This window comes from Melozone crissalis, unplaced genomic scaffold (assembly GCF_028551555.1).
Source record: "Melozone crissalis strain CALT ecotype California unplaced genomic scaffold, PUWL_Pcris_2 ptg000120l_1, whole genome shotgun sequence".
NCBI classification, from domain to species: domain Eukaryota; kingdom Metazoa; phylum Chordata; class Aves; order Passeriformes; family Passerellidae; genus Melozone; species Melozone crissalis.
In genome coordinates, this window is record NW_026535896.1 from 736978 (window position 1) to 762031 (window position 25054).

The 25054-nt window shown below is 49.6% G+C and overlaps 3 protein-coding genes across 4 annotated transcripts in view; 1 reads left to right on the plus strand and 2 right to left on the minus strand.

Annotated features, from left to right (window-relative positions):
• The window catches only part of LOC128948305 (beta-galactosidase-1-like protein 2), a 38238-nt gene extending 31466 nt beyond the window's left edge, over positions 1-6772 (minus strand). For both annotated transcript variants that reach the window (XM_054292962.1, XM_054292961.1), the window contains exons 1-2: positions 6632-6772; positions 342-539 (exon numbers count right to left, since the gene is read on the minus strand). In XM_054292962.1, coding sequence (XP_054148937.1) covers positions 342-539; positions 6632-6714 — 281 coding nt within the window. In that variant the 5' untranslated portion in view covers positions 6715-6772. The remainder of the gene's footprint in view (positions 1-341; positions 540-6631) is intronic.
• Positions 6773-7502: 730 nt separating this feature from the next.
• On the minus strand, positions 7503-18136 carry ACAD8 (acyl-CoA dehydrogenase family member 8). Its single transcript, XM_054292985.1, has 11 exons — positions 18031-18136; positions 15960-16060; positions 15425-15594; positions 14666-14775; positions 14359-14435; positions 13971-14108; positions 13210-13345; positions 13011-13108; positions 11647-11799; positions 9242-9344; positions 7503-8265 (listed from the first exon to the last, which is right to left on the minus strand). The coding sequence occupies exons 1-11, from the start codon at positions 18110-18112 to the stop codon at positions 8213-8215; spliced, it is 1221 nt and encodes a 406-aa protein (XP_054148960.1). The 5' UTR covers positions 18113-18136; the 3' UTR covers positions 7503-8212.
• Positions 18137-18187: 51 nt separating this feature from the next.
• Positions 18188-24158, plus strand: THYN1 (thymocyte nuclear protein 1). The gene is made up of 8 exons (XM_054292986.1): positions 18188-18351; positions 19323-19406; positions 20328-20554; positions 20997-21065; positions 21716-21808; positions 22370-22465; positions 23700-23850; positions 23932-24158. Exons 2-8 carry the CDS (start codon positions 19364-19366, stop codon positions 23976-23978), a joined length of 726 nt encoding a protein of 241 aa, XP_054148961.1. The 5' UTR covers positions 18188-18351; positions 19323-19363; the 3' UTR covers positions 23979-24158.
• The last annotated feature ends 896 nt before the right edge of the window (positions 24159-25054 follow it).

A 25054-nucleotide genomic window follows, 5' to 3' on the forward strand; every position in this document is an offset into this window, starting at 1 on the left:
ATGTAAACAATGACTATCTGCTGCTGTGGAATGCAACAGGTGACTCTGTGATTGGTCTCATGTGGCTGTTTCTAATTATTGGCAAATCACAGCCCAGCTGTTTGGACTGTCTCAGTCAGAAGCCTTTGTTATCATTCCATTCTTTTTCTATTCTTAGCCAGCCTTCTGATTAAATCCTTTCTTCTAGTCTTTTAGTATAGCTTTAATACAATATACATAATAAATAATAAATCAGCCTTCTGAAACATGGAGTCAACATTCTCATCTCTTCCCTCATCCTGGGACCCCTGTGAACAGCACCACAATGGCCCAGGGAGAGGCTGGCCAGGGAGGGCACTCACGTGGTGAGGGTGTTGAGGCCACAGGCTCTCATTTTGAGCATGCGATCCTCCCAGTACTCGCGGGGCACCCTGAAGTAGTGCATGGAGCCCCCCAGGATGCGGAAGGGCATCCCCTCCAGCAGGAACTCTGAGTTCTCTGTCTGCAGGCCATGGTTCCTCCCCCACAGCCTCAGAGGGTTCAGCTCGCTCCAGTTAAACCTGGAAGAGAAAAGGAGATGGGTGAGCAGCCAGTGCGGGGGGAGGAAGGTGTCCCGCTCGTTGCACCTCACCCAGCACGCAATGACAAGGTTGGAAGATGTGGTGTTACATTTTAGTTAAATGGTTTGCTCCGTCTCACCTCTCAAAATGTAGGGTTTATTCCAAGCCTGTGACCCTCCCCTAAGGCATCATGGATCTGTAATCCCATTGGCCCAAGTCTTAATCTGTGCCCACTTTGAATCTCCCTGTTAAGCTGTGCCAGGGAGACCAAACCTCTCCTGGCCCTTTTCTCCCTCTCTCTGCAACAGGAAGAGACCCTAAAGATCATCGAGTCCAGCCCAGCCCCAACAGCTCAAGTCAACCCTGGCACCCAGTGCCAAATCCAGGCTTTGTTAAACACACCCAGGGATGGGGACTCCACCACTTCCCCAGGCAGAACATTCCAGAACTTTATCACTTGTTCCTGATATCCAACCTGTATTTCTCTTGGTGCAGCTTGAGACCAGCTCTGACCTTCCTGCTTCTCAAGTAAGCCACACTCTTGTTCCTACAGAGCACAGAGATGGTTCAGAAGGCTCTAAGCTAGTTGGGGGATGTTCCCAAATATAGATTTAAATCCATTTCACTGCCTGCTTCCCCCCTGAACCCCTAAGCAAAGCTCTACAGCTGACACTGCTCAGGCACAGAGCATGAAACTCACTTGCTGAAATCATGGATGGGCAAGTTTTCACTCACAATACTCACAAACACTTCCCTGACCTATGGAATCAAACATCTCCCTTTGCAGTAGGAGGGCACATGGCTGATTTCCAGACCCATGTTCCAACAGCAGCTGCATCTCATCACTGCCATCCCAAATCTCTTGGGGACTCTGGTATCTTCCAACTCAAAACATGGAAAAAATAAACCCCCCTCACCTGTTCCCTGTGAACAGAGAACCTTTTCCTCAGGTTTATGAACCCCTGGATTAGATTCATCACCCAGGAGAGACTAAATCAGCTGTCACCACAAACTTACCTGTGCCCACATCACTGTTTGTGCTAATCCTGAAAATGTTATTTGCCAGAAGAAGCAGAGGCACGGGGCCAGCAGCTCCTCAGCACTCACCAGGGTGATCCCTCCTGCCGCCACTGCTCCTCTCAGGTCAGCCCCTGCACTAACCAGGGCTCACTTTGGCTGAACCAAAACCCCATTTCACCAACAGGACAGTGTCTGTTTTTACCAGAGCACTGTCACTGCCTCCCTCAGCCCACCCCACGAACACCCAGAGATCAGACAATGGCAGCTTGTTCCTTATCAGAGCCAGATGTGAGCAATGAATTCCCAGCTCCAGAAAGCAGCAATGACCAGCACATTTGGGAGGAAATCACAGTGAGAGAGGAGAGGAACACCTCAGGCTGCAGCTGCTGCCTAGGCTACGTGAGAAGCGCTTGTTAGCAGAGGGTGAGGATGCTCAGAGCTCGTGGCTCACAGGGATTGCTAACCACAGCCTGTCTGTCCTCTGACAAGCCAGGGGGACTAAAAGGAGCTGAACTAAGGTTGGCAGGGCACTGCAGGGCTGGCTGACGAGCTCACAGGGTACCTGAGTAGCAGAGCATTCTCACAGGGCTCTGAAACAGCCGGCAGCAGGCAGGGGTAATACCTGCAAAAGGAAGCCAGGTTAGAAATTCACTGCCTCCAGACAAAAATCCCACTGATTGTCCAGCCATTCCCAGTGATATATGGTCTCTTCCAGCCAAGTCTTATAACATCTTGGAGATTTATATCACACCTAAGATAGCTCAGCTATTTTAAAAGGCATAAAACCAGCAGGATGGCTTCTGTGGTAGTGTTGGAAACAGAAAAGTTTTATTAAAAGGCAAAATAACAAATCTCTTTACAGAGAAAACCCGAGCCAGGTGGAAGAGGCTCTTGCTCCTGGTAAAACACCCCACAAAAGCAATTAATTTCCTTGTTATTTTCTTTTTCTAGTGAATTGCTTAGGCAGGACCTTTGACTTCTGTCCAACTGGCTATCCTTAAGTTTGAGGTGAAGTCCCCAAGGTCCTATGAGGTGTCTTTTTACCTAATTGAAGAGAGAAACTGTCACAGACATGTTTTATGAAAAATCCTATTTTTACGATTTTTTTCTCCTGAGAAGCTGAGAAGCCTCAGGAACAAAATGTAAACATTGATTATCTGCAGCTGTGGAATGCAACAGGTGCATCTGGGATTGTTTCTAATTAATGGCAAATCACAGTCAGCTGGCTTGGACTGTCTCAGTCAGCCACAAACCTTTGTTATCATTCTTTTTCTATTCTTAGCCAGCCTTCTGATGAAATCTTTTCTTCTGTTCTTTTAGTATAGTTTTAATAAATTATCATAAAATAAACAAATCAAGCCTTCTAAACATGGAGTCAGCTCCTCATCTTTTCCCTCATCCTGAGACCCCTGTGAACTCCATCACAAGAAACTTCTGGGCTTTTTTCCTTTTTAAGGAGACAAAGGACAGTTTGGTCACTCCATTAACAGGGAGCACATTCTGACATCCCAGAAGCAGAGCTGAGCAAGGAGACTCTGCTGTGTCAGAATGTGGGGTGATAACAACAGCTCCTGATGATGGTGCAGCTAAGGTAGGAGAAATGGGAACAAAACACAAATCTGCCACATTGAAAGCGTGCCTGAATAAGAACAGGACCCGACATGCTCATCTGCATGAGAAACAGGCAGAGAATGATGAGAGGAGGCTGGGAAATAGCAGCACTGCTCCCAAGGAATTGTCACGAATTTCAGCAGCAGGGCAAAGGGTTCTCAAGCCCCAAACAGACACCCCATGGCCACCTGCCCCTCTGTGCTGCTAAATTACAATTGTGACTTTGGCAAATGTGAAAAATGCACATTTTATGATTGGCTTTTTGCAAATATTCAAATGAATATTATATGTCTTATGTTAGAAAGTAATGCTGTATTAATGTTTTTAGTAGTGTGTTAAATATAGTTTTAGATTATAACATAATGTTAAAATAGAAACTATGCTATGTAAGATGCTTTTTCTAAAGAAAGGACCTGCACTGAGATAGCAGCCACAGGACACCTCAATCTTTCAAAGAAAGAGAATTTATTGCTCCATTATCAGAAGAAGTGAACTTCTTCCCACCTTGCTGAGCCCTGAAGACGCTGTCAGGATTCAGAGGAAGAAGCTGACACTGCCCAGACAGAATCCTGTGTTTGAATGGAATTTATGCATCATGGATGAGGTGTATGAATATACAATAGGTTGTTGCTTTTAAGGGTTAATCCTCTGTTAATGTGGGTCCTTTTTCGGGCTTATTTTGCCCAGAAAGAGGCACTCAGACTGTCCCTAACTTTGTTTCTATTGCCTCATATTATCCTAATCCTAATTGTCCAAATTATTATTACTCTAATTATATTACTATTTTTATAACCATTTTATTACTACTAAACTTTTAAAATTTTAAAAACAAGTGATTGGTGTTTTTCACAGCAAACCAAACCAGCAGCTACATCTACTTCAGTTTGCTCAAAGGGGCCTGGAGATGCAAAACTCCAATTTTTAAAGATTAGGTTGGAAAAGAGTTTCCAAGTTGTTTCTTAGCTAGGCAGAGCCCCAGATTAGCCCTGCACACAGAAATGCTGCTGCCTGGTGCCAGAATGAAGGCTGTGCTCAGGAGCCACACACAGCCAGATAAAAATAAATTAATCACTTAAGCTCATCTTCTTAATCCCAGGCACAACTAACCTGGCACATTCCCATCAAGTTTCCTACTTTAAAACTCGCCACCTCCATTGTTTTTTCTCCCCTAGAAGGGCTGGTAGGAAGCTCTCAGCCTCCCAATATTTTCAACACATTATTCTAGATATCCTGAAACCCACATTTCTCATTAGGATCTGTTCAAGTAACCCCAGGAAGAAACATTTCTGTGACTCAGCAGAGCTTCATCCTGTTACCCTGAGCTGGATTGCCAGAGTTTAAAGTGCACCTGGGCTCTGTGCTTCCTCCTGAGAGCAATTTATAGCTCCCAGTAGATTTCTTTTCTCACTTCTATAATGACTGAACAGGTTGCAAATAATCTTTTTTTTTTTTTTCCCCTTTGTTAAAGGTTCCTGGCTTTCTTTGTCATCCCTGGGAGTGTTCCAGGCCAGGCTGGATGGGGCTGGGAGCAATGTGGGATACTGGAAGTGTCCCTGCCCATGGGACTGGGTCATCTTTAATACCCTTTCCAACCCAATTCTAGGATTCCATGAGTCTGTGATTTCATCTCTGCCTCAGGGAAGTGCAAAAAAACCCCAAAATTAACCATTCCATTACCAACTAACTCCAGAGCAGAGACTCTGATGTTGGATTGGATGAGTTAGTCCAGTAAGATGGAGTAAGGCTTTGTAAAATGGAACGTGAAGTGCAAAATGCAACACATGGAAAAGCAAAGTCTCAGTTAACTCCTGAACCAAACAGCCACGCTGCTCATGCCTGTGAAACACAAACGTGGCTGAAGTCCTCTCTGCAGGAGAGATTTGAAAAAAAATCTCTCTGATTGAACGCCAACCTTTGGTCCATATTCAGAGCAGTTGGGAGAAAAAGCTGATGGAAAAAAACCAGCCAAACCACGGAAAAAAGGAAAAAAAACCCAACAATTTGTTTGCTGATACTGAAGGATGTGCTTCAGAGGACAAGGGACTGTGCTGCTAATCCCTAAGCTCCACTGAGACCTCCAAGGGCTTTGCTGTTTATTCTGGGCTTCTCTGGCCAGGGGAAAGTGAAAGCTCTGAGCTGCCCTGCACAGCCCCTCTGCTCTGCTCACAGGGCATGGCTGAGGTAACAGCAGAATATTCTGTAAAACAGCTCATTCTGCATATAGGGGTTTATTCTCTACACAGGGGTTTATTCTGCACTCAGGGGTTTGTGGATACACCCCTACAGGAGACAGATTCTGTGCCTCCATCAGGTATCAGTTTGCAATAATCCCCCCTAAGAACCCAGGTGGCACAAATCCAAGGCCAGCTGTGCAAGAATTTTGCTTCTAATTATGCAAAGATTTATTAAAGCTTTTTCCATAGCTCTGAGGATCAGGTTTACTTCCAGCTATGACTTTAAGAAGGTGTTATAAAACAATCCAGCTGGCAATAAATAACTCTATTACATCTCCATACATATCCATGTGTATTTTCCAGCATGTCACTGCGAGGGACTGAGGAGTTTCTGACACCTGGAAGAAACACCGGGAAGAGCATCACCCCTAAAATGAACGTGATCTAAACCACACGGGATTCAAGCCAGAACCTCAAAATACTTCTTGATACTACTGGTGGGTACAGATCTGCTGGTCTGGAGGGTGAAACACGAGCAGAGAAGGAAGAGAAGAGGGTTAAACTGGACAGGTGGGCATGGCCCATGGGTGCCTCACTGCTCTGGGGACACGGAGCAGGGACAGGCAGGGCTGCAGAGAGGGAAACAACGCCGGGGAGCCCGGAGCTGGGCGAGATGTGCCGGGGCAGCGATCGATCCGCGGGGCGCATCATCCACCAGCGCTGCGGTGATGCAAAGGCTCCCAAGGTCGGCACAGAAGTGATTTATAACAAACCCAGGGCTGATTTATAACACTGAGCTGATTTATAACACTGAGCTGATTTATGGCGGTGGCAGCGCGGCTTTCCCCGCCGATATTTCGGTGATGGACAGTGTGGCTATCAGGTGCAGCATATATTTATATTTATATTTATATTTATATTTATATTTATATTTATTTAAAGCTTTGCTCATTCCGCGCTCCTTCCCACGCTCCGTTCCGCTGCAGGAATGATGGCAGCGGAGGTCTCCCGTAGGAAAGGACGAGATTGTACCGAGCCTGCCTCCCGCCCGGTAATTCCCCGGCAGCGCACGGGACGCACGGGCGCTAATTACGCTAATTACGTTAATAACCGTTCATCCCGTGCACCGGCGCCGCCGATTCCATCCATGCGCAGTTCTCCCGCAGCCAGCCCCGCTGCCGGCGGCGGGGCCTGCGCCCGGCAGGCACCGACACCGCCTCACGCCCGCCTCACGCCCGGCCCCGCCGCCCCCGGGCCGCGACCCCTGCACCCCCCGCCGGGTCTCACCTGCGCAGCAGCAGCCACAGCACGACGAGGAGCAGCGCGACGCCCCCGAGGCGGCGCTGCCGCCGCCCCCCGCACGGCCACATGGCGGAGGGAGCGCGGCCGGGCCCCGGGGGCCCGGAACCCCCGGTATCCCGGCCCGGCGTCCCCGGTGCCCCCCGGGCCCGAACCCCCGACCCGCCGGGCGCCGACCCAGAGCGGGCCCGCCCCGCCCGCCGCCCGCGCGGCACTGCCCCCGCCCCGCCGGCCCGCCCACCACCCTCCCATTGGCTGCCGGAGGGGCGCGCGCGCCCGAGGGGGCGGGGCGTGAGGGGGAGCGGCGAGGCCGTGAGGGACCGGCCTGAGGGGGGACGGAGAGACGGACTGAGAATGGGGAGAGGGAACATGGGAGAGAGAATATGGATAGAGAACATGGATAGAGACCCTCTCAGCCCAGGGCACCCATCCCTGGGTCTCCCCCGTGGGCAGGGGGCTGTTCCTCTTTGAGGCACAGGTGTTTGTCCTTTAAACTGCCCTCACTGCCCTGTGGGGCAAATTCAACGTGCAATGAAACGAGGGAGGGGACATTCAAACCCTGCCAGCAGCAGTAGGAACTGAGATCGAACAAGTGGAAGGTGTCTGGAATGAGTTTAAGGGTTTAAGGTCCCTTCCAACCTATCCCACACCATGATTCTGCTGCTAATCTCTGTTATCTTCCCCCTGCCAAGTACTGCTGTGAAAAAAGAGCTGGCTGACCTGAAGGGGTTAACAAAGACATTACCTAAAAAGCCCTCAAGCAGAACTATTTTGCAACACCTACTTCAAAAATTCCCTGTTACCTCTGTTTAAACACCTGAAATACCACAGAAGGAAATTATCTTAATTTCCACTCCAGTAACATTTCCATCTTTGCTTTATTGATTCCAAATCAGACAGGAAAAAACAATTTAATTTACCAATATTTTTACTCCCCTTACATTGTTCACAGCCTCACTGATTGGAGGCCACAGAACTCAATATTTCTGTACATAAGCTTAGTATTTCATTTGCACTTTTGTGTTGCAAAGGCTTTTTGAGATTAAGCACCAAGATGTGGTGGGAATACAGAGAACAAGCAGTGGCTGGGAAAAATTTAGGAAACTGTAGGAAAAATTTGCTGGGAAAAGAGGGAGTGCTTCTAGCTAAAGGAGAGGCATCCTGGGATAAAAACCCTCTGGTTAGAGCCTGTGATCATCTGGGGTGCTGTGAGCAGTTAATTCCTTCAAAATAAAGATTTCAGTGATCCCATGGGCTCACCTCTGCCCGAGGCTCCCATTTCAGAGGTGAGCAGGAGCTCTGATGTTTGTTTTTCCAAGGAGGATGAGTGGCAGGCAGGCCAGGAGCAGGGTTTGGAGACAGGCTTGTATTGACAGCTGTGATTTCTGGCTGCACAATGCCAGCCTGGTGCCAGGCACGGCGTGCAGCTGTGCCAGCCAGCTGTGGGTAAGGCAGGAAGGCTGTTTCCACCGGGGCATCCCCCTCTGCACTCCCAGGGAGAGAGCTGGCCAGCAGGGGAGGGAAACAGGCCGGGCTGGAACACATGGAGGGATTTGAAGGCTCCTGGATTCAGCCCTGTAGCAGATTCCTGGCCACAATCATCCTCATGACCTCGTTGGTACCTGCAGCAGGATGGGCACGCAAAGGAAACGCAGTTAGGGCATGGTCTAGGATTTTCCTCCTCAAAAAGCCAAGAGAATTCTCCCCTGATGAGCAGTTTACAGCACAGAGCAGCTCTTCCCATTTAGGAGGGGTTGGGCCAAAACCCAGCAGCCAAGGGCCAGCATATTGCTTGGCAAATTGCTGCTTTTTACGTGAGTGTTGGGAGGCTGCAGGAGCAGGCACTGAGCAGAACTGGATTTACAGCAACATCTGAGCTCTCTGCTGTACATTTAACACACACACCACACACAGGCTGCAAACCCACTGGGTGTAAGAAAGAGCGTGTCCCTTACCAGCTACCCTGGTTGTAGGTGAGGGCATTTCAAAGCAGGGAAAACAGAATATTTAGGAGGTGAAACTGGGATTAGAAAAGGCCTGATACTGTTAGAGACACAATGTCATGCCAGAGCTAGGCATTCCTGTAGTTAAATTTTTTAACAATGGCTTTTCAGGCCATAGATCTTGGAGAGAGGCGAGTAGGAATTTATGACAGAATTTGTTTTATTTTTAGGGTTGTGCTTTGTTTTAGGGGGGTTGGCAGCATCTAACCCCTCCCCTTATCACGGACCAAAATCACTGTTAGAGAAATGATGTCAAGGAGTGCAAACAGCCCAAAATCACTGGAGAGGAATTGTTAGGGAGAATCATCACATGTCCAGGAGGAATGGGATGAAACTGGACAGAGGCACTGCTAACATGACAACTAAATATATTTCTCTGCTGTAAGACTCTTAAAATAGCCAGCTAAATATCTTCCTCTGCCCTCACACAGCCAGAGTTCCCAACCACGGCACTCACACACAGCACACCTCATGCTCAGAGCAGAGCAGGGCTCTGAAACCCTGAATCAGACTCATGTGGAAAGATGGGAGCCTCCAGGGGGGTTTTTCTCCCAACCCCACTTCCAACTTCCCTTGTTCCAGGAGTGTTTTTTACCTTCCAGGATCTGGTGCACTCTGATGTCTCGCACGAACTGCTGCACGGCGTAATCCTTCAGGTAGCCATAGCCGCCGTGCATCTGCAGAGCCTGGTTACAGATCTGAGGGGATAACACTGCTCTGAGCTGACTTGTGAGGACACAACAGTGGCACAAGCTCAGTAATGACCCAGGAACCTGGGCTCACTTTTTCTCCCTGGTCACCTAATCTCATCTCTTAAAAACGTGGTGTGACTGTCAGACCCCATCAGTGCTGCTCTCCGTGCTAGCACATTCCCTGTTTTATGTTATGGCTGTGTTTAGGTGAACAGCAATGCCCAGAAATACCCAGGGATGGGTACAGAGATATCCAGGGATGGGTACAGATACCCAGGGATGGGTATGGATAACCAGGGATGGGTATGGAGAACCAGGGATGGGTATAGGCACCCAGGGATGGGGACAGATGCCCAGGGATGGGTATAGAGATACCCAGGGATGGATATAGACACCCAGGGATGGGTACAGAGATATCCAGGGATGGGTACAGATGCCCAGGGATGGGTACAGGGATACCAAGGAATGGGTAGACATACCCAGGGATGGGTACAGATACCCAGGGATAGGCACAGAGATACCCAAGGAAAGGTACAGACACTCAGGGATAGGTACAGATACCCAGGGATGGGTACAGAGATGCCCAGGGATGGGTATAGATACCTAGGAATGGGTATAGACACCCAGAGGTGGTAACAGAAATACCCAAGGATGGGCACAGAGATGCCCAGGGATGGGTAGGGATAGGTATAGACAACCAGGGATGGGTACACAGATACCCAGGGATGGATATAGATACCCAGGGATGGGTACAGAGATACCCAGGGACAGGTACAGATACCCCAGGAATGGGTATAGATGCCCAGGGATGGGTACAGAGATACCCAGAGATGGGTACAGATACCCAGGGATGGGTACAGGGATGCCCAAGGATGGGTACAGATACATGGGATGGGCACAGAGATGCCCAGGATTGGATATAGTTACCCAGGGACAGGTACAGATACCCAGGAATGGGTATAGATACCCTGGGATGGGTACAGAGATGCCCAGGGATGGGTAGGGATGGATATAGACACCAAGAGATGGGTATAGATGCCCAGGGATGGGTATAGATGCCCAGGGATGGGTATAGACAGCCAGGGATGGGTATTTTTAGGGAATAAGTTGATTTTTGCTGCATTTCTGCGGTTTGCAAAGCCGAACCGCCCGATCGCCACCTGGCGGCCATTCAGGGCAGGGGCTGGCAGGGCGCTGGTTTCCATGGAAACGCGACTCTCTGTGTCCTGTCTCCCAGTTTATGATGGAAAATGAAACAACAGCAAAAATTCAAACTGCTGAGCACATAAACAGCTTCTAAACGGCACTGGGATAGGAAATACCAAGTTATTTTCCTCCCTTCTTGCTTTCTCTTTATGGGGACATTTTGATAAAGTAACAAAATACGGTATTTTTCAGTGGTAAGATAATTTTCAAAGCAATAATGTCATTTTTCAGAGGTCTAGGAAAGACTTGCTACCTAAGAACGACCACCCTGCAACATGCAAATTTTCCATGGAAAATAAAAATGCTCTGCTCCCTGTCCTGTCTCCCTTTTGGCCCCCTAGAAAGAACAATGAAAAGATGTTTGAAATCTCTCAGATTAATCCTGCAGCCTCCACATGTCTTATAAAACATCCTGTCCTCAAATAAGGCTCCTGTTGGCTTTGGGTTGTGTGGTGGTTTTGGTTTGCCAATTTAAAAATCTTAATTTTTAAATTAAGATTTGAGATTAAATCTTAGAACTGTTAAGATTTTTTTTAATCTTTAAAAAAAGTGGGGTTTTTTAAGGTTTCTTTTAAGGTTTTTTAAATATTTAAGATTTAAATTAATCTTGATTTAAGATTAAATTTAATCTTAAATTTGGGATTGAATTTAATATTTAAAAAAATAAGATTTTTAAAAAGAATTAAGATTTTAAAAAGATTTAAGAAGTAAATTAATCTTAATTTAAGATTAAGATTAATAGAAGATTAAATTGAAGATTAAATATATATATATATTATTTTTTTTTTTTTTTTCAGGGAGAAGATCACAATTCTTCCTGACACCCTTGCCATTAAGGTTAAATTTAAGATTTTGAAAAAATTAAGATTTTTCAGGGAAGAAGATCAAAATTAGATTTAATATTAAAAAAAGAACAAGATTTTTCAGGGAGAAGATCAAACTTCTCCATGACATCCAGGGCATTACGATTAAATTTAAGATTTTTTAAAAAATTAAGATTTTTTCGGGGAAGAAGATCAAACTTCTCCCTGACACCCTGGCCATTAAGGGAGGCATCTCCAAGCTTGTAATGAGGATGCCAAGAGGAGTTTGAGGCACCTACCCCAAAGCACTCGTCGGTGGCGAAGAGCTTGGCCATGGAGCAGAGCACGGCCGCGTCCTCCCGGCCCTCCTGCAGCGCCCGCGCCGCGTTGCGCACCATGAGCCGCGCGGCCACCAGCCGGGTGGCCATCTCTGCCAGCCTGAACTGCAGGTACTGCACAGCCACAGGAGAGCTCCATCAGCACCTCACTGGGGTCTCAGCCACAGCCCCACCACTGCCAGGCAGGGCTGGTACCCACAGCTCCATAGAGAGAGGAAACACAGCCCCACCACTGCCAGGCAGGGCTGGTACCCACAGCTCCATAGAGAGGAAACACAGCCCCACCACTGCCAGGCAGGGCTGGTACCCACAGCTCCATAGAGAGAGCAAACACAGCCCCACCACTGCCAGGCAGGGCTGGTACCCACAGCTCTATAGAGAGAGGAAACACAGCCCCACCACGGCCAGGCAGGGCTGGTGGCCACAGCTCCATAGAGAGAGGAAACACAGCCCCACCACTGCCAGGCAGAGCTGGTACCCACAGCTCCATAGAGAGGAAAACACAGCCCCACCACTGCCAGGCAGGGCTGGTACCCACAGCTCCATAGAGAGAGGAAACACAGCCCCACCACTGCCAGGCAGGGCTGGTACCCACAGCTCCATAGAGAGGAAACACAGCCCCACCACTGCCAGGCAGGGCTGGTACCCACAGCTCCATAGAGAGAGGAAACACAGCCCCACCACTGCCAGGCAGGGCTGGTACCCACAGCTCCATAGAGAGCAAACACAGCCCCACCACTGCCAGGCAGGGCTGGTACCCACAGCTCCATAGAGAGAGGAAACACAGCCCCACCACTGCCAGGCAGGGCTGGTACCCACAGCTCTCTCCATAGAGAGAGGCAAACTTTACCTGGGGAAGGCTGTGAGGTCAGAGAAAAGAATAAGAAACAATTCTTATCTCCACTTGCTGCACCTGGTGTTGTGCACGTGTGGAATGTGTTATGGGGATTTGGTTACCAAAGGGTGGTTTCTTAATTGGACACTGGATGGTGTTTGGATTGACCAATTGTATCCATCTGGATTGGACTGACTGTAAGGGTGATGAGCTTCTTAATAAGTATAATATAATAATATAGTATAATATAATAGTATAATATAGTATATAGTAGAATAGAATAGAATAGAGAAATTGATCAGCCTTCTGGAATCATGGAGTCAATGCTAATTATTACCCTGCTCAATGGACCACTGCTACAATAAGGGCTCAGGTCTGACATGCTTCCTTACTAGGAAAAGCATTTTCTTGACTTGCCCAGGGAAGGCCCTGTGAGGTGAGGGATGGCCCTTCCAGCATGAGGAAGGGCAGAGCTGCTGCAGGGCTTTACCTGGTTGCTGGCGAGGGGTTCCCCGAACTGCTTGCGGACACTGAGGTGCTCCTGAGCCAGGAGAACCGAGGCGTGAGCAGCTCCCAACGAGCAAGAAGCTGGTGGGAGAAGCCAAGGACACAGAGTGAAGGTGAAGCTACCTCAGACAGGCAACAGGAAGGTGCTGCCCTCCTCCCTTGGCTCTCTTTGGCTTTCTCACCGATGTTTATCCTGCCTCCGTTGAGGCCCTGCATGGCGATGTTGAATCCCTGCCCTTCAGCTCCCAGCCGGTTGCCCACAGGAACAACGCAGTCCTCAAAGATCACAGCCCGAGTTGGCTGGGAATTCCAGCCTACCTGGGAAAAAACAGAGCTCCTTCCAGACTGCCTGAGGAGCAGCACAGCTCCAACACAGAACCACCAGCCTGCTCCCAACCCTCGGTCTCACTGCCAAGCTGTCACAAAGCACCCGTGGTCTGCATGGTTTGGCCTCAGTGTGGAAATTGGAATGGGTGTTTTTGAGAAGAGGCACAAATCCAGTGATCTTGATGTTCCTGAGACTAAAATCCTTCACTTATCAAAGGGATGGGTATTGGGCCAACCTTACCACTTGGTAAAATCATGCCAGGCTGGGACTCCAATCCTATCCATGAAGAGATCCCTAATGCTTTGCACAGACAAGCTCATTGGGACCACAGGACACAGCCTCAAGCTGTGCAGGGGAGGCTCAGATTGGACATCAGGAAGAATTTCTCCAGGGAAAAGACTGTCAGGCATTGGAATGGGGTCTCCAAGGAGGTATTTGAGTCACCACCCCTGCAGGTGTTTAAGGAATGCCTGGATGTGGCACTCAAGTGAGCATCAGTCACAGGTTGGACTCAATGGTCTTGGAGGTCTTTCTAATCCTGATGATTCTGTGGTTCTGTGATCTCTGTCCTGCACTCCCCTCAAGCACACAGGAAGCAGAACCCAAGCCTCTTACCTTCTTCTCCTTCTTGCCAAAGCTGAGCCCTGGCATTCCCTTCTCCAGCACGAGGCAGGAGATGCCCTTGGGGCCTGGGCCCCCTGTGCGACACATGACGACGTACACGTCGGTGTCACCTCCCCCGCTGATGAAGGCCTGCAGGAGGGCACAACGAGAAAAGTGAGGCTTTGAGGGGGTTTGCAAACTATCCCTGAGCCCACAGCAGCAGCTGGCAGGGTACAGAAATGGAGAGGCAGAGACTCCACAGCCAGAGGCATTTAGGGACACAGCTGGTGAAAGCTCTGCAGAGCACGTCTTGCCTTGGGAGAATGCACAGAGGTGAGGAGACAGCAGGAATGGGAAGGACAGTGAGACCCAGGCAGCTTTAGCAGGAGCAAAGAGGTACCTTGGAGCCATTCAGGACGTAGGAGTCCCCTTTCCTCTGAGCTGAGGTCAGCAGGGAAGCTGCATCACTGCCACTCCCTGTTTGAGAAGCAAGGAAGCAGCCAGTGAAGCAGAAGGTCCCGAGCCTACAAACTCTCCCTGGGACCATACCCTGACACCTGAGTTTGTACCACGAGCATCTCAGCAATCATCATCTGCCTCTCCTCAACTTCACAAATGAATATGGAAAGAAACATTTCACCTCCAGCCCTTTGCAAGGTTCGTGTGCAGTTAAAGAGAGAGGAGATGTTCTGGTTGAGGATGCTCACCTGGCTCAGTCAGGCAGTAAGAGGCAAACTTTTCCATGCTACAGAGCGATGGGCAGAACCTGTGCCGCTGCTCCTCGTTGCCAAAGGTGTCGATCATCCAAACACACATGCTGGGGTGGGAGAGAAGGAGCAGCATTCAGGATTGAACATAGGTTGTACAAGAACATCCCTGGCTGAACAGAGGAACGCACCACAAGCCCTGAGGCCTGAAAATGCTCTTGTTACACCTTCCATTCACCACACTCACTGCCCTGTGGAACAGCAGGTTCTGTTTAAGAGCCTCAGTCTCCTCTCCAGGCTCAGCCCTGCTTCCTCTCCAGGAAAGTGCACCTGAAGAAAGAGCAGCATCATTGCAGCTCTCTGTGCCAAGTGACCTGTCACTGGACATGTCTGTACAAGCAGGACAGCCCTGGGGTCAGGTGGTGCCTCTGGGCTCTGCCACAGCACAGCAAAGGCACAAAGGCTTTTTCCAGGCAGGTTACTATCTATAGACAGCTTAAGTGGCAGGGCAGAGAACAAAATCCAGAACTTAATCCCATCTTGCATGCCACAAAGCTAAAATTACTTCTTGGTGGCATCTCAGTCCTTGTGGCCTATTTGTTTACTGCCATCCAGGGATCCTCACAGGGATGTGTGTACTCGAGGTCAGCATTTAAATATATAAATAATGAGCAGCAGCCAGGGAGCTGCCTCCAGCTGGATTTAGAGCCCACAGAGCAGCCAGGCTGACACCACCCACCCCTGCACAGACACACTCACTTGTGGATGCTCATGTAAGCAGTGGTGCTGGTACATCCTGTTGACAGAGCTTCAAAGATTATGGAGGTGTCAAGTCGTGACAATCCAGAGCCACCAACATCTGGTTTCACATAGATCCCACCAAATCCCAGCTGGGCTGCTTTCCTCATGGTTTCCACAGGGAATATTTCCTATTGGGAAATAGGAAAGATACCCCAATGAATATTCAGGGTTAGTTCAGTCCCTTTAGGTAGCCCTGGGCTACCAATTTGAGTCCCACCATCCTGCAGAGTTTAGGTCAGCCGGGTGGGTCAAAAAAGAGGTGGTACCAGCACAGACAAATTCCATCTTCAGGAATCCAGAATCCTGAATCCAGGATCCAGGTGATTGAATAACCTGGCTAGGAAAGCTTCAAGGTATTTCTGATGATTTCCCTCCCCCAGCTACAGCAGCAGCTTCAATGACAACCTCCAGAGCTACTGCAGTGAGACCTATGGGTCACAACATCCTAAGGAAGGAAAAAAGGAGCAGTGCAACCCTTGTGAGAGTGTCCTACCTTCTCATCCCACTCGGCCATGTAAGGAGCCATCTCCTTGGCAGCAAAATCAAGGGCAACTTTCTGGAATTCCTTCTGATCCTCAGTGAGTCCAGTGGATGCTAGAAAAGCAGCAAGAGATGAGAACATGTGTCTGATGAGGGAAAGCAGCACAACCACCTTGTCTGTACCCCTTAACTCACACAAACAGTTCAGGGTCTCTGCTGCAGAGACCATTTCTCTGTTCCTCAGGAATACAATGAGCTGTGCTGAGAGCAGGGGGCTTTGGGAGGGGCTTTTTGGGACAAAACAAATCCAAGATCCCAGCTGGCTCTGCCTGCTCCAGGCTAACTACATCAGAAAGGCAGGACAGGGGAGCACAGTCACTCCATCTCGCTAAGTCTGTGCTAAAGAAATGTGAGGGAGCAGTGCTGGGACTTCAAAGAAAGGAGATGGGAAGCAAATAATACAGCAGCCCTTTGGAAACAGCATCTAAAGCTTTAGTCAGGTTCTGCATTTGAAATCTGCTTCACTGACACATAGATCCAACATTGTTTTGTTTGTTCCCCTCCTGAAATTCACAGCTATGCTGGTGCCTCAATTTTAAGTGTTGTTACATTTAGACATCGAAGCAATTCATCTGCAAAGTGTTCTGGAACCAGAATGGCTTGGATTGGAAGGGACCCTAAAGACCATCTTGTCCTTGTTCCAACCTCCTGACACCTTCTAAGAGACCAAGCCCTGTCCAACCTGGCCTTGAGCACAGGGATGGGGCATCCACAACTTCTGGGCAACCTGTGCCAGCTGGAATTCTGCCAGAGGAATTTCTTCCTAATATCTAACCTGAATCTCTCCTCTTTTAGTTTAAATCCATTCTCCCTTGCCCTATCAGTCTGCCCATATAAAAAATCACTTTCCTCCTTTTTTAAAAATCCCTCTTCTTTGAGAGATATTCTTTGATTCACTATCAAATCTGAAAATCCATGAAAACCTAGGTAAGGGAAGGACATGGAGATGTCACCATAGGATATGAAACAACATGAGCACACACACCACTGCTCTTAAGGTGAAAAAAAAGGGAGTTTATTTTCTGACTCCAACATTTATAGTTTTCTAAAAGAGACAATGGATTGGAGGGTGACAGTGCTACCTCTCCAATGACACTGGACAAACTAACAATTTATCAAATTTCTTCCATAAAAAGATGCAAAACAGTAAGTTATTTACAGAAAGTATGTGAAAAAGTTTACTACAAAAACGTAAACATTAAAAAGTTTTTAAAATCTTTAAAAAATCAGAGCAACATGGAGAGGGACGGACCTTCCTTGTGGGCGTTTTCCCACTATTGAGCACGGTCTAAAGAGGTAAAAGGAGGAATATGGAGAGGGATGGACCTTTCTTTCCTTCCAGGCTCTATCCCACTGCTGAGCACGGTCTAAAGAGGTACAAGGAGGGACAGGGAGAGGAAAAGACCTTTCCTTGTGGGCTCTGTCCCACTACCGAGCATGGTCTAAAGAATTAAAAGGAGGGGCAGGGACAGGGATGTACCCTTCCTTCCAGGCTCTGTCCCACTGCTGAGCACGGTCTAAAGAGGTAAAAGGAGGGACAGGGAGAGGGAAAGACCTTTCCTTACAGTCTCTGTTCCACTGCTGAGCAGCACGGTCTAACAAAACAGAAGGAGGGACATGGAGAGGGATGGACCTTCCTTGTGGGCTCTGTCCCACTGCTGAGCACTGGTCTAAAGAGGTAAAAGGAGGGACAGGGAGAGAGAAAGACCTTTCCTTGTGGGTTCTGTCCCACTGCTGAGCACGGTCTAACAAGGCAGGAGGAGGGACAGGGACAGGCATGGACCTTTCTCTGCCCTGTCCCACTGCCAGGCACCCGCTGCGCGTGTCCGCGCCCGCACGGCCCTGAGCGGGAGCAGGACACGGGGAGGAGGGACACGGGGAGCGGTGACACACGGGACAGTGACACCAACAGCTGGGAACATCCCTCCGGGCGGGGACACGACCCGGGGGCCACCGAGCCGCCGTCCGTCCATCATCTCCCCCAGCCCGCCTCCCCCGGGCCGCGGGGCCGGGCAGCTCCTTACGGTCGATGCAGGACGCGATCCCCCGGCGCCCCAGCAGCAGCCGCGCCGCCGCCCGCGGGGCCGCTCGCCACGCCATGGCCATGGCCGTGCGGGGCCGCTCCGCTTCCCGGCTGCTGCCGGTGGGGCAGGCTGGGAGCTGTAGTCCGGCCCCCGGCGCCGCCCGCCCGAGCGGGGAGGGAGCGAGGGGAGCCGGCCCTGCCCCGGCCTTTGCATAGCGGGCGCCGCTTCCGAGCGCGCTTCCTCCTCCTCCTCCTCCTCCCCGCCCGGCACCGCCAGCATCCTCATCGCCCCGAGCAGGAGCGGCGGCAGCGGCCCGGGCTGGTGAGAGGGAGCTCGGAGGACTGGCGAGGAGGGAGGGAGGAAGGGGAAAGCTTGGCATGGAAGGCGGAAAAGTTGATGCCGGCCGGCCTGGCAGGAGGCGGCGGGCTCGGAGCCGTGCGAATGCTGCTGGCAGAGGGGGCAGGGGATGGGCCGGCCGGAGCCCCGGGGTCCGCAGGGCTGGGAGGGACCTGGGAACCCCCAGGTCAGCGGTGAACCCCCCTGGCCGGGCACGGCCACCTCCGGCCACCTGCGGCCAGGTGCGTTTGGCGCTCTGCATTGAAGGAGCCGCTCCCGAGGGACGCGGAGTAGCCCGGCCAGCGGCAGAGCCTGGGCAGCGGCAGGGAGAGCCCTAGAAGGGGCAGGCAGAGCCCGGCAGAGGCAGGGGGAGGCAGGCATAGCCCGATAGCCAGAGGCAGAGCCCAGCAGAGGCACACAGAGCCCGGGCAGAGCCCAGACAAAGCCCGGCCAGGGGCAGACAGAGCCCAGGCAGAGCCCAGGAGCAGCAGGCAGAGCCCGAGCAGAGCCCAGCAGAGCCCAGACAGAGCTCAGATAGCGGCAGGCAGAGCCCAGGAGCAGCAGGCAGAGCCCAGGCAGAGCTCAGATAGCGGCAGGCAGAGCCCAGCAGAGCCCAGGCAGGGCCCAGGCAGCCGGGGCGAGGCTGGGCTGAGCCCTGGGGAGCAGCACGGCTCCTGTGCCAAAGGCAGAGAGCGGCCCCGCTCTGCCCACGCACCTTGGGGATTGCCCGGGCACAGCAGCGCTCCAGCCCTGCTGCTGGTGTCCGTCAGGGCTCCAGGGTGCGGTCCCCAAGCCCTGCCAGCATTCACACTGATAGAGGAAGTGGCTGAGCTCAAGGAAAGATTTATTTGCTCTCCACTCGCCCTGCAGCGCTCGCAGCTCTCTGCCTCAGCCGTCTGTACTTTTTTCAGCGGCCTGGAGCAGCGGTAATTCCTCCTCCTCCTCTCGTCCATCAGGTGCTTCTCAGCGAAGAGAAGATAATTCAGAGAGACAAGAGATGCCTTGGCCGAGCAGAAAGAGAGACAAAGGAGCGGTAGCAGGTCTGTGCTGACATCCTGACTGATTTAGCAGCTCTCATTTGAGGTTCCAGGCTATAGTGAAACTACAGGCAGCCGAATGAACCGTCTGTCTTGCAGACAGCATTTCCTGTGCCAAATGGGCTGAGCACCCAAGCGTGACTGAGACAAGCCTGCTAGGTGTGTGATGAGGACAGTGATGTATTATCAGCACAAGGGGCTTAGGAAATGGAATTCAGGCCCATTTTTGCACAGCAGAGTTGGTCAGTCAGAGTACACCCAGTGCATGCCAGGAAGCTGATGTAAAAACAAAACCAAAAAGCTGCAAAACAAAAAGCAAAAACATGGCACTGGAGGCATCATGATGTGGTGTTTAAAGTACAAGATGGAAAAACTGCACATCTGTGCCACTCATCTGCTTGATCCACTCCAGCAAATAACCACATTTTTACCTCTTAATCACTTCTTAATAACTGGGTTTTTTTGTCTGTGTCCTGAAGAAACAAAGGATCCCTTCTGAACAGGTAGTTCAGTGGAGGTTAAGCTAAGATTTCCAGCTCCTGCAGGAATTGAAATAGTTTGGTTTGCTTGGTGAATGTTCCTCTTACTCACCAGATTTACCTAAGTCTGCTTTGTTGCCTGGAGCTGATTTCTCAGCAATTAATTAAAAAAATTCAACTACACTTCATGTGGGCAAACATGGTCTATCCTGAGGTCTTTTTATTACTGACTGGGAGTATTAAACTACATTTTTGCAGACACAAAAACCTCCTTATTTCAGATGCAAATTAGAAATACTCAGAATCACTGGTGCATAATGCTGTTACCTTACCCTGAGCACCTGGGCTGCCCCAAACTCCTGCTGCAGTCAAATGTGTGAAACCAGCTTGGACAACTAAAAATATTTTTTGAAACAAAATGTGTTTTGTCTCAATGTCTTTTAAGATAAAAAAGAGCCTGATGCTAAAATTGCCAAAACTGAGAAGGAGACTTCGGATAAGGAGGAAGAAGAGAAGTCTGCAAAACCCCCAGCTGGGAGCTCCAAGTCAGGATGGAAGAACTGGAAGAAAAAAGAATCTGAGTCTGGTGGGGAGGAAAGCAAGATCACATATTGTCACTGGCTGCTGAAATCAGAACCTGAGAGCAGGCTGGAGAAGGGGGTGGATGTGAAGGTGAGCACTGACACCCCCTCACCCAGCAAAGGACAGCAGCAGGGCCACTCCTGCCCACCTTTAGTGCCCAGGTGCTGAGGGACAGCATCAGGCAATTCAGATTGATTTATCTTCTCAAAACCCATTTGTCCTCCTGGAAACAGAAAAACAAAAATGTTCTTGTCCAAGGTGACAACCTTGGGGTTTCATACATGTAATACAAGAGGAAATCAGCTCCTCAGGATGCTTGGCTGCTGGTCACAGGAGCAGCATCTATTTCAGACTCTGCCTTTATTCTGCTGCTTTGTAAAGGTTTGTCTGTAGGCCCTGTGGGAGCTGAAAATTGTGTCAGGTTTGTGCTATAATTGAAGGAGCTGCTAGCAGCAAATGCTCAGTGCAGACAATGACACTGTAAAGATCAGAAAGCTCCTGAATGAATGTTTATTTTCATTTCATTTGGCAGTTCAGTGTTGACGACTTGAAAGCTCAGCCTAATCAGACAACCTGCTGGGATGGAGTAAGGAACTACCAGGTAGGAAGCACATGGGGGCACTGAAATAGCACAAGAAGAAGGTGGCTCTGCCCACAGCCTGTTCCTGTGCCTCAAGCATTTCCTCTTGGGGCACTCTGCCTGTTCATGCAGGTGCATTTTGGCAGGGGCCTGAAGTCAGCTCCTGCTCAGTAGCCTCAAGGTCAGAGGTAGATTCAGGCTGGTGAATATTCTGTCAAGTCACCCAGTTTTTCTTTCACTTAGACCAACCTTTGATACCTCACAGCAAGTCTGTACTTACCCAGATGCTCTGTCAGTGCACAGCTTTCTGTTCCAAAGGAATTCCACGTGTGTTCCCCTGCTGTGTATGATCCCTGTGCTATATAGGATTCCCTGTTCCCCTGCACATGATCTGCTCTGAATTGTTTGCTGACAGCTCTCCTGGGCAAGGGTGGCTGAGCTGTTGAATTCCCACACACTTTGTGACCAACAGGAGCTTGCTCTTCAGCCTTGTTTTGACTTTATTTAATTCCAACACAAAACCATCTCTATGACAACTGTAGGAAACATTATCTGAGTAATTCTGAAGCACATCTACCTCTCCTCTTGTTGGTTCCTGCTCTTGGCTGCTTCTAATGAAGCCATGAGAGCTCGATGGGAAGAGCTGAAAGTCTATTGTTTACTCCTGACAGGCAAGGAATTTCCTGAGATCCATGAAACTTGGGCAGCAGGCCTTCTTCTACCACAGTAACTGCAAAGAGCCTGGCATTGTGGCCCTTGTCAAGGTGAGTGTTTTGGGGACAAGTGATAAGGAATGGGTTATCACACAGCTCACTGCTTGTGTCTCAGCACCAAAGAGTGCAGGGAATGAGCCCAGGACACCTCAGCTCAGCCCTACAGGGCTGACTCAGCCATGTGTCCCCAGAGGGATGGAACCACGCTGTGCTGTTTTCCTGCTGACATTTCGGGGCACTCCCAGCCAAGCCAAGTGCTCTGATTCCAGTCTGACTCACTACATTCTAGTCAGCAGGGCCCACAAGGCAGTAGAATAAAACCAGGGCACAGAACAGCTTTTTCTTTAAGAGCAGAACTCATCACAAAGATCATCAGCAGCAGCTACCCAGTTTTCCTGTGCTGCATTTCCTTCCCCACTGATCTCCAGCAGGTGATGCTGCACTCACTGTTCTGCACTCCTTCCACCCAAGAAATGTAAAGGAAACTGTTAGGATGGAGATCAGGGAAAGCAAGGCTGATTTTTCACCAGGATTACTCCTTGTCACATCTCATGCCCTTTGCTGACAGGTGTTTTGAACTGATGGAAACTTTCTTTTCCCCTTCTGCTTCAGATCGTGAAGGAGGCGTACCCTGATCACACACAGTTTGATCAGAAGGATCCTCACTATGACTCCACCAGCAGAAAAGAGAACCCCAAGTGGTCCATGGTAATGTATTCCATTAAATACAGCCCTGTGTGCAAGCCAAGAGAAGGGAGAAGGCTCTTTGCATCATAGTGAAAATCTTAAGCTTCTGTCCTGGCCTAGCTGCCTTTTTCTCTCTCAAGAGAAAATTCAATCCTCTTTTCTCTGCTTTTTCCCCAATCCCTTCCAGGAGGCTGCCAAAATATATCTCCCTAAATTTCCATATCTTGGCTGCAGAGCTGGCCTCTCTTAATTTTCAAATCTTGGCTGCAGAGTTGGCCTCCACACATGGCAGAACCCTGAGGTAGAAAAATGAGCTAAGAGCCACCGTCAGTGCACAGCAAACAGAGCTGGAGTTTTTAAGCACATTAGATTGTAGGGAAGGGAGTGTCACATCTGAATTTTGCACTGTCTGTGACATGAATGCACCTTGCTGCTGCACTGTGCCAACAAATCACCTGCCACAAATACTGGGAAGCTCTTCCAGCCTTCAGCAAGGCAAAGTTAATGCACATCAGTCACTTCTACAGCTCCAAATCTTTATCCCTCAAATATTTTATGGACTGTGGAGGCTGTGTGCCTGTCCAACCTGCTGTAGTTTTGAGGCACATTAGATTGTAGGGAAGGGAGTGTTCATGGGCTGCCTGCATCCCACATCTGAATTTTGCATTGTCTGTGACATGAATGCACCTTGCTGGTACACAGTGCCAACAAATCACCTGCAGAACCCTGAGGTAGAAAAATGAGCTAAGAGCCACTGTCAATGCACAGCAAACAGAGCTGGAGTTTTGAGGCAGATTAGATTGTAGGGAAGGGAGTGTCACATCTGAATTTTGCATTGTCTATGACATGAATGCACCTTGCTGCTGCACTGTGCCAACAAATCACCTGCCACAAATACTGGGAAGCTCTTCCAGCCTTCAGCAAGGCAAAGTTAATGCACATCAGCTTCAAATCCTTATCCCTCTAATATTCTATGGGAGGCTCTGTGCCTGTCCAACCTGCTGTACTTTTGAGGCACGTTAGATTGTAGGGAAGGGAGTGTTCATGGGCTGCCTGCATCCCACATCTGCATTTTGCACTGTCTGTGACTTGCTGCTGCACAGTGCCACAAACACTGGGAAGTTCTTTCAGCCTTCAGCAAGACAAACTTAGTGCACATCAGCCACTTCCAACAGCTCCAAATCCTTATCCCTCAAATATTCTATGGGCTGTGAGGCTGTGTGCCTGTCCAACGTGCTGCTGCCCTCCCTTGCAGGTGGATGTGCAGTTTGTGAGGATGACCAAGCGCTTCATCCCCCTGGCTGAGATCAAGGCTCACCACCTGGCACACAAAGCAGATGGGGGCCCCCTCAAGGACATGATGCTCTTCAGCAGGCAGCGTCTGTCCATCCAGCCCCTCACACAAGGTGAGAACCTCCCAGGACTCTTCATTCCCTCTGCCAGGCAAGCTGCAAGCTCCACTTATGGTTTTTCCTTCCTTACCACAGAGGAATTTGATTTTGTCTTGAGCCTGGAAGAGGAAAAGCCACATTAAAGCAGCACAGCTCCCACCCAGCCCGCTGATGCCTCCTCCTCCACCAGCACAAGTCTCAAGTTCACCTGCTCAAGCTCAGCACCACCAACATGCCACCACAAGACCTGCAGCCACTCATCCCTTCCCCTGACACAGTTATTTTTGCTTATTTTTTCAATAAATAAAGCCTTTTGGAATCAACTGCAGCTACTTGGGTTTTAAAAGTAGGAAAATCTGCAACTTATCTCTTGAGAAAGAAACAGATATATCTTTGTTTAGTTTGGGGTCTAGTGCAGCTCCATGTACTGCAGAGGGACATTTAGAAAATTAGAATCAGACAATTTAGAAAATTTAGAATCATTGAATGGCCTGGGTTGGAAGAGACCTTAAAATCATCTCATTCCACCCCCTGCCATGGGCAGGGACATTTTCCACTATCCAGGGTGCTCCAAGCTCTGTCCAGCCTGGCTTTGGACACTTCCAGGGATGTGGCAGCCACACCATCAGGAGGAATTTCTCCCCAGCATCCCATCTAAACTATTTTCTGTCAGTTTGAAGCCATTTCCCCTCCTCCTGTCAGTGCATGCTGTTGTAAACAGTCTCTCAGGAGATGGATACACAAAGCAGATCACAGTGAACTTCCTGCAGGTACAGAAGTTCCCATGATATTTTAGTTCTGACATCAGGGAAATGGAAGAAAATAAAGCCAGCCTGCTAATTTTTAAGCCACATGGGTCCTCCACCAGCACAGCTGCCAAGCAGTGACACAGCTTAAAGAAAGACCAAGGATTTATAAAGATAACAAAGGACAAACTCCTCCAGCATGTTTGAACTGCACACTGTGGCACTTTTAAAGAAAAATCTCTTCATACCACAGTAAAAACCCCAACCCAACCCAATACAAATCATCAGACAAACTCATGCACAGCATTTGACAGCCAGGGCTGGCTCTTTTTAATTGGAGAGACAAAAAAACCCACGTTTTAAAATACAGCCATTGAAAAGACGACGAATTAAGAAACATGTAAACACAGCAGAGGCTTAATTACAACTTGCACTGCTTGGTTTGGTACCTGCCCATTCCCCTGTGCCTGGGA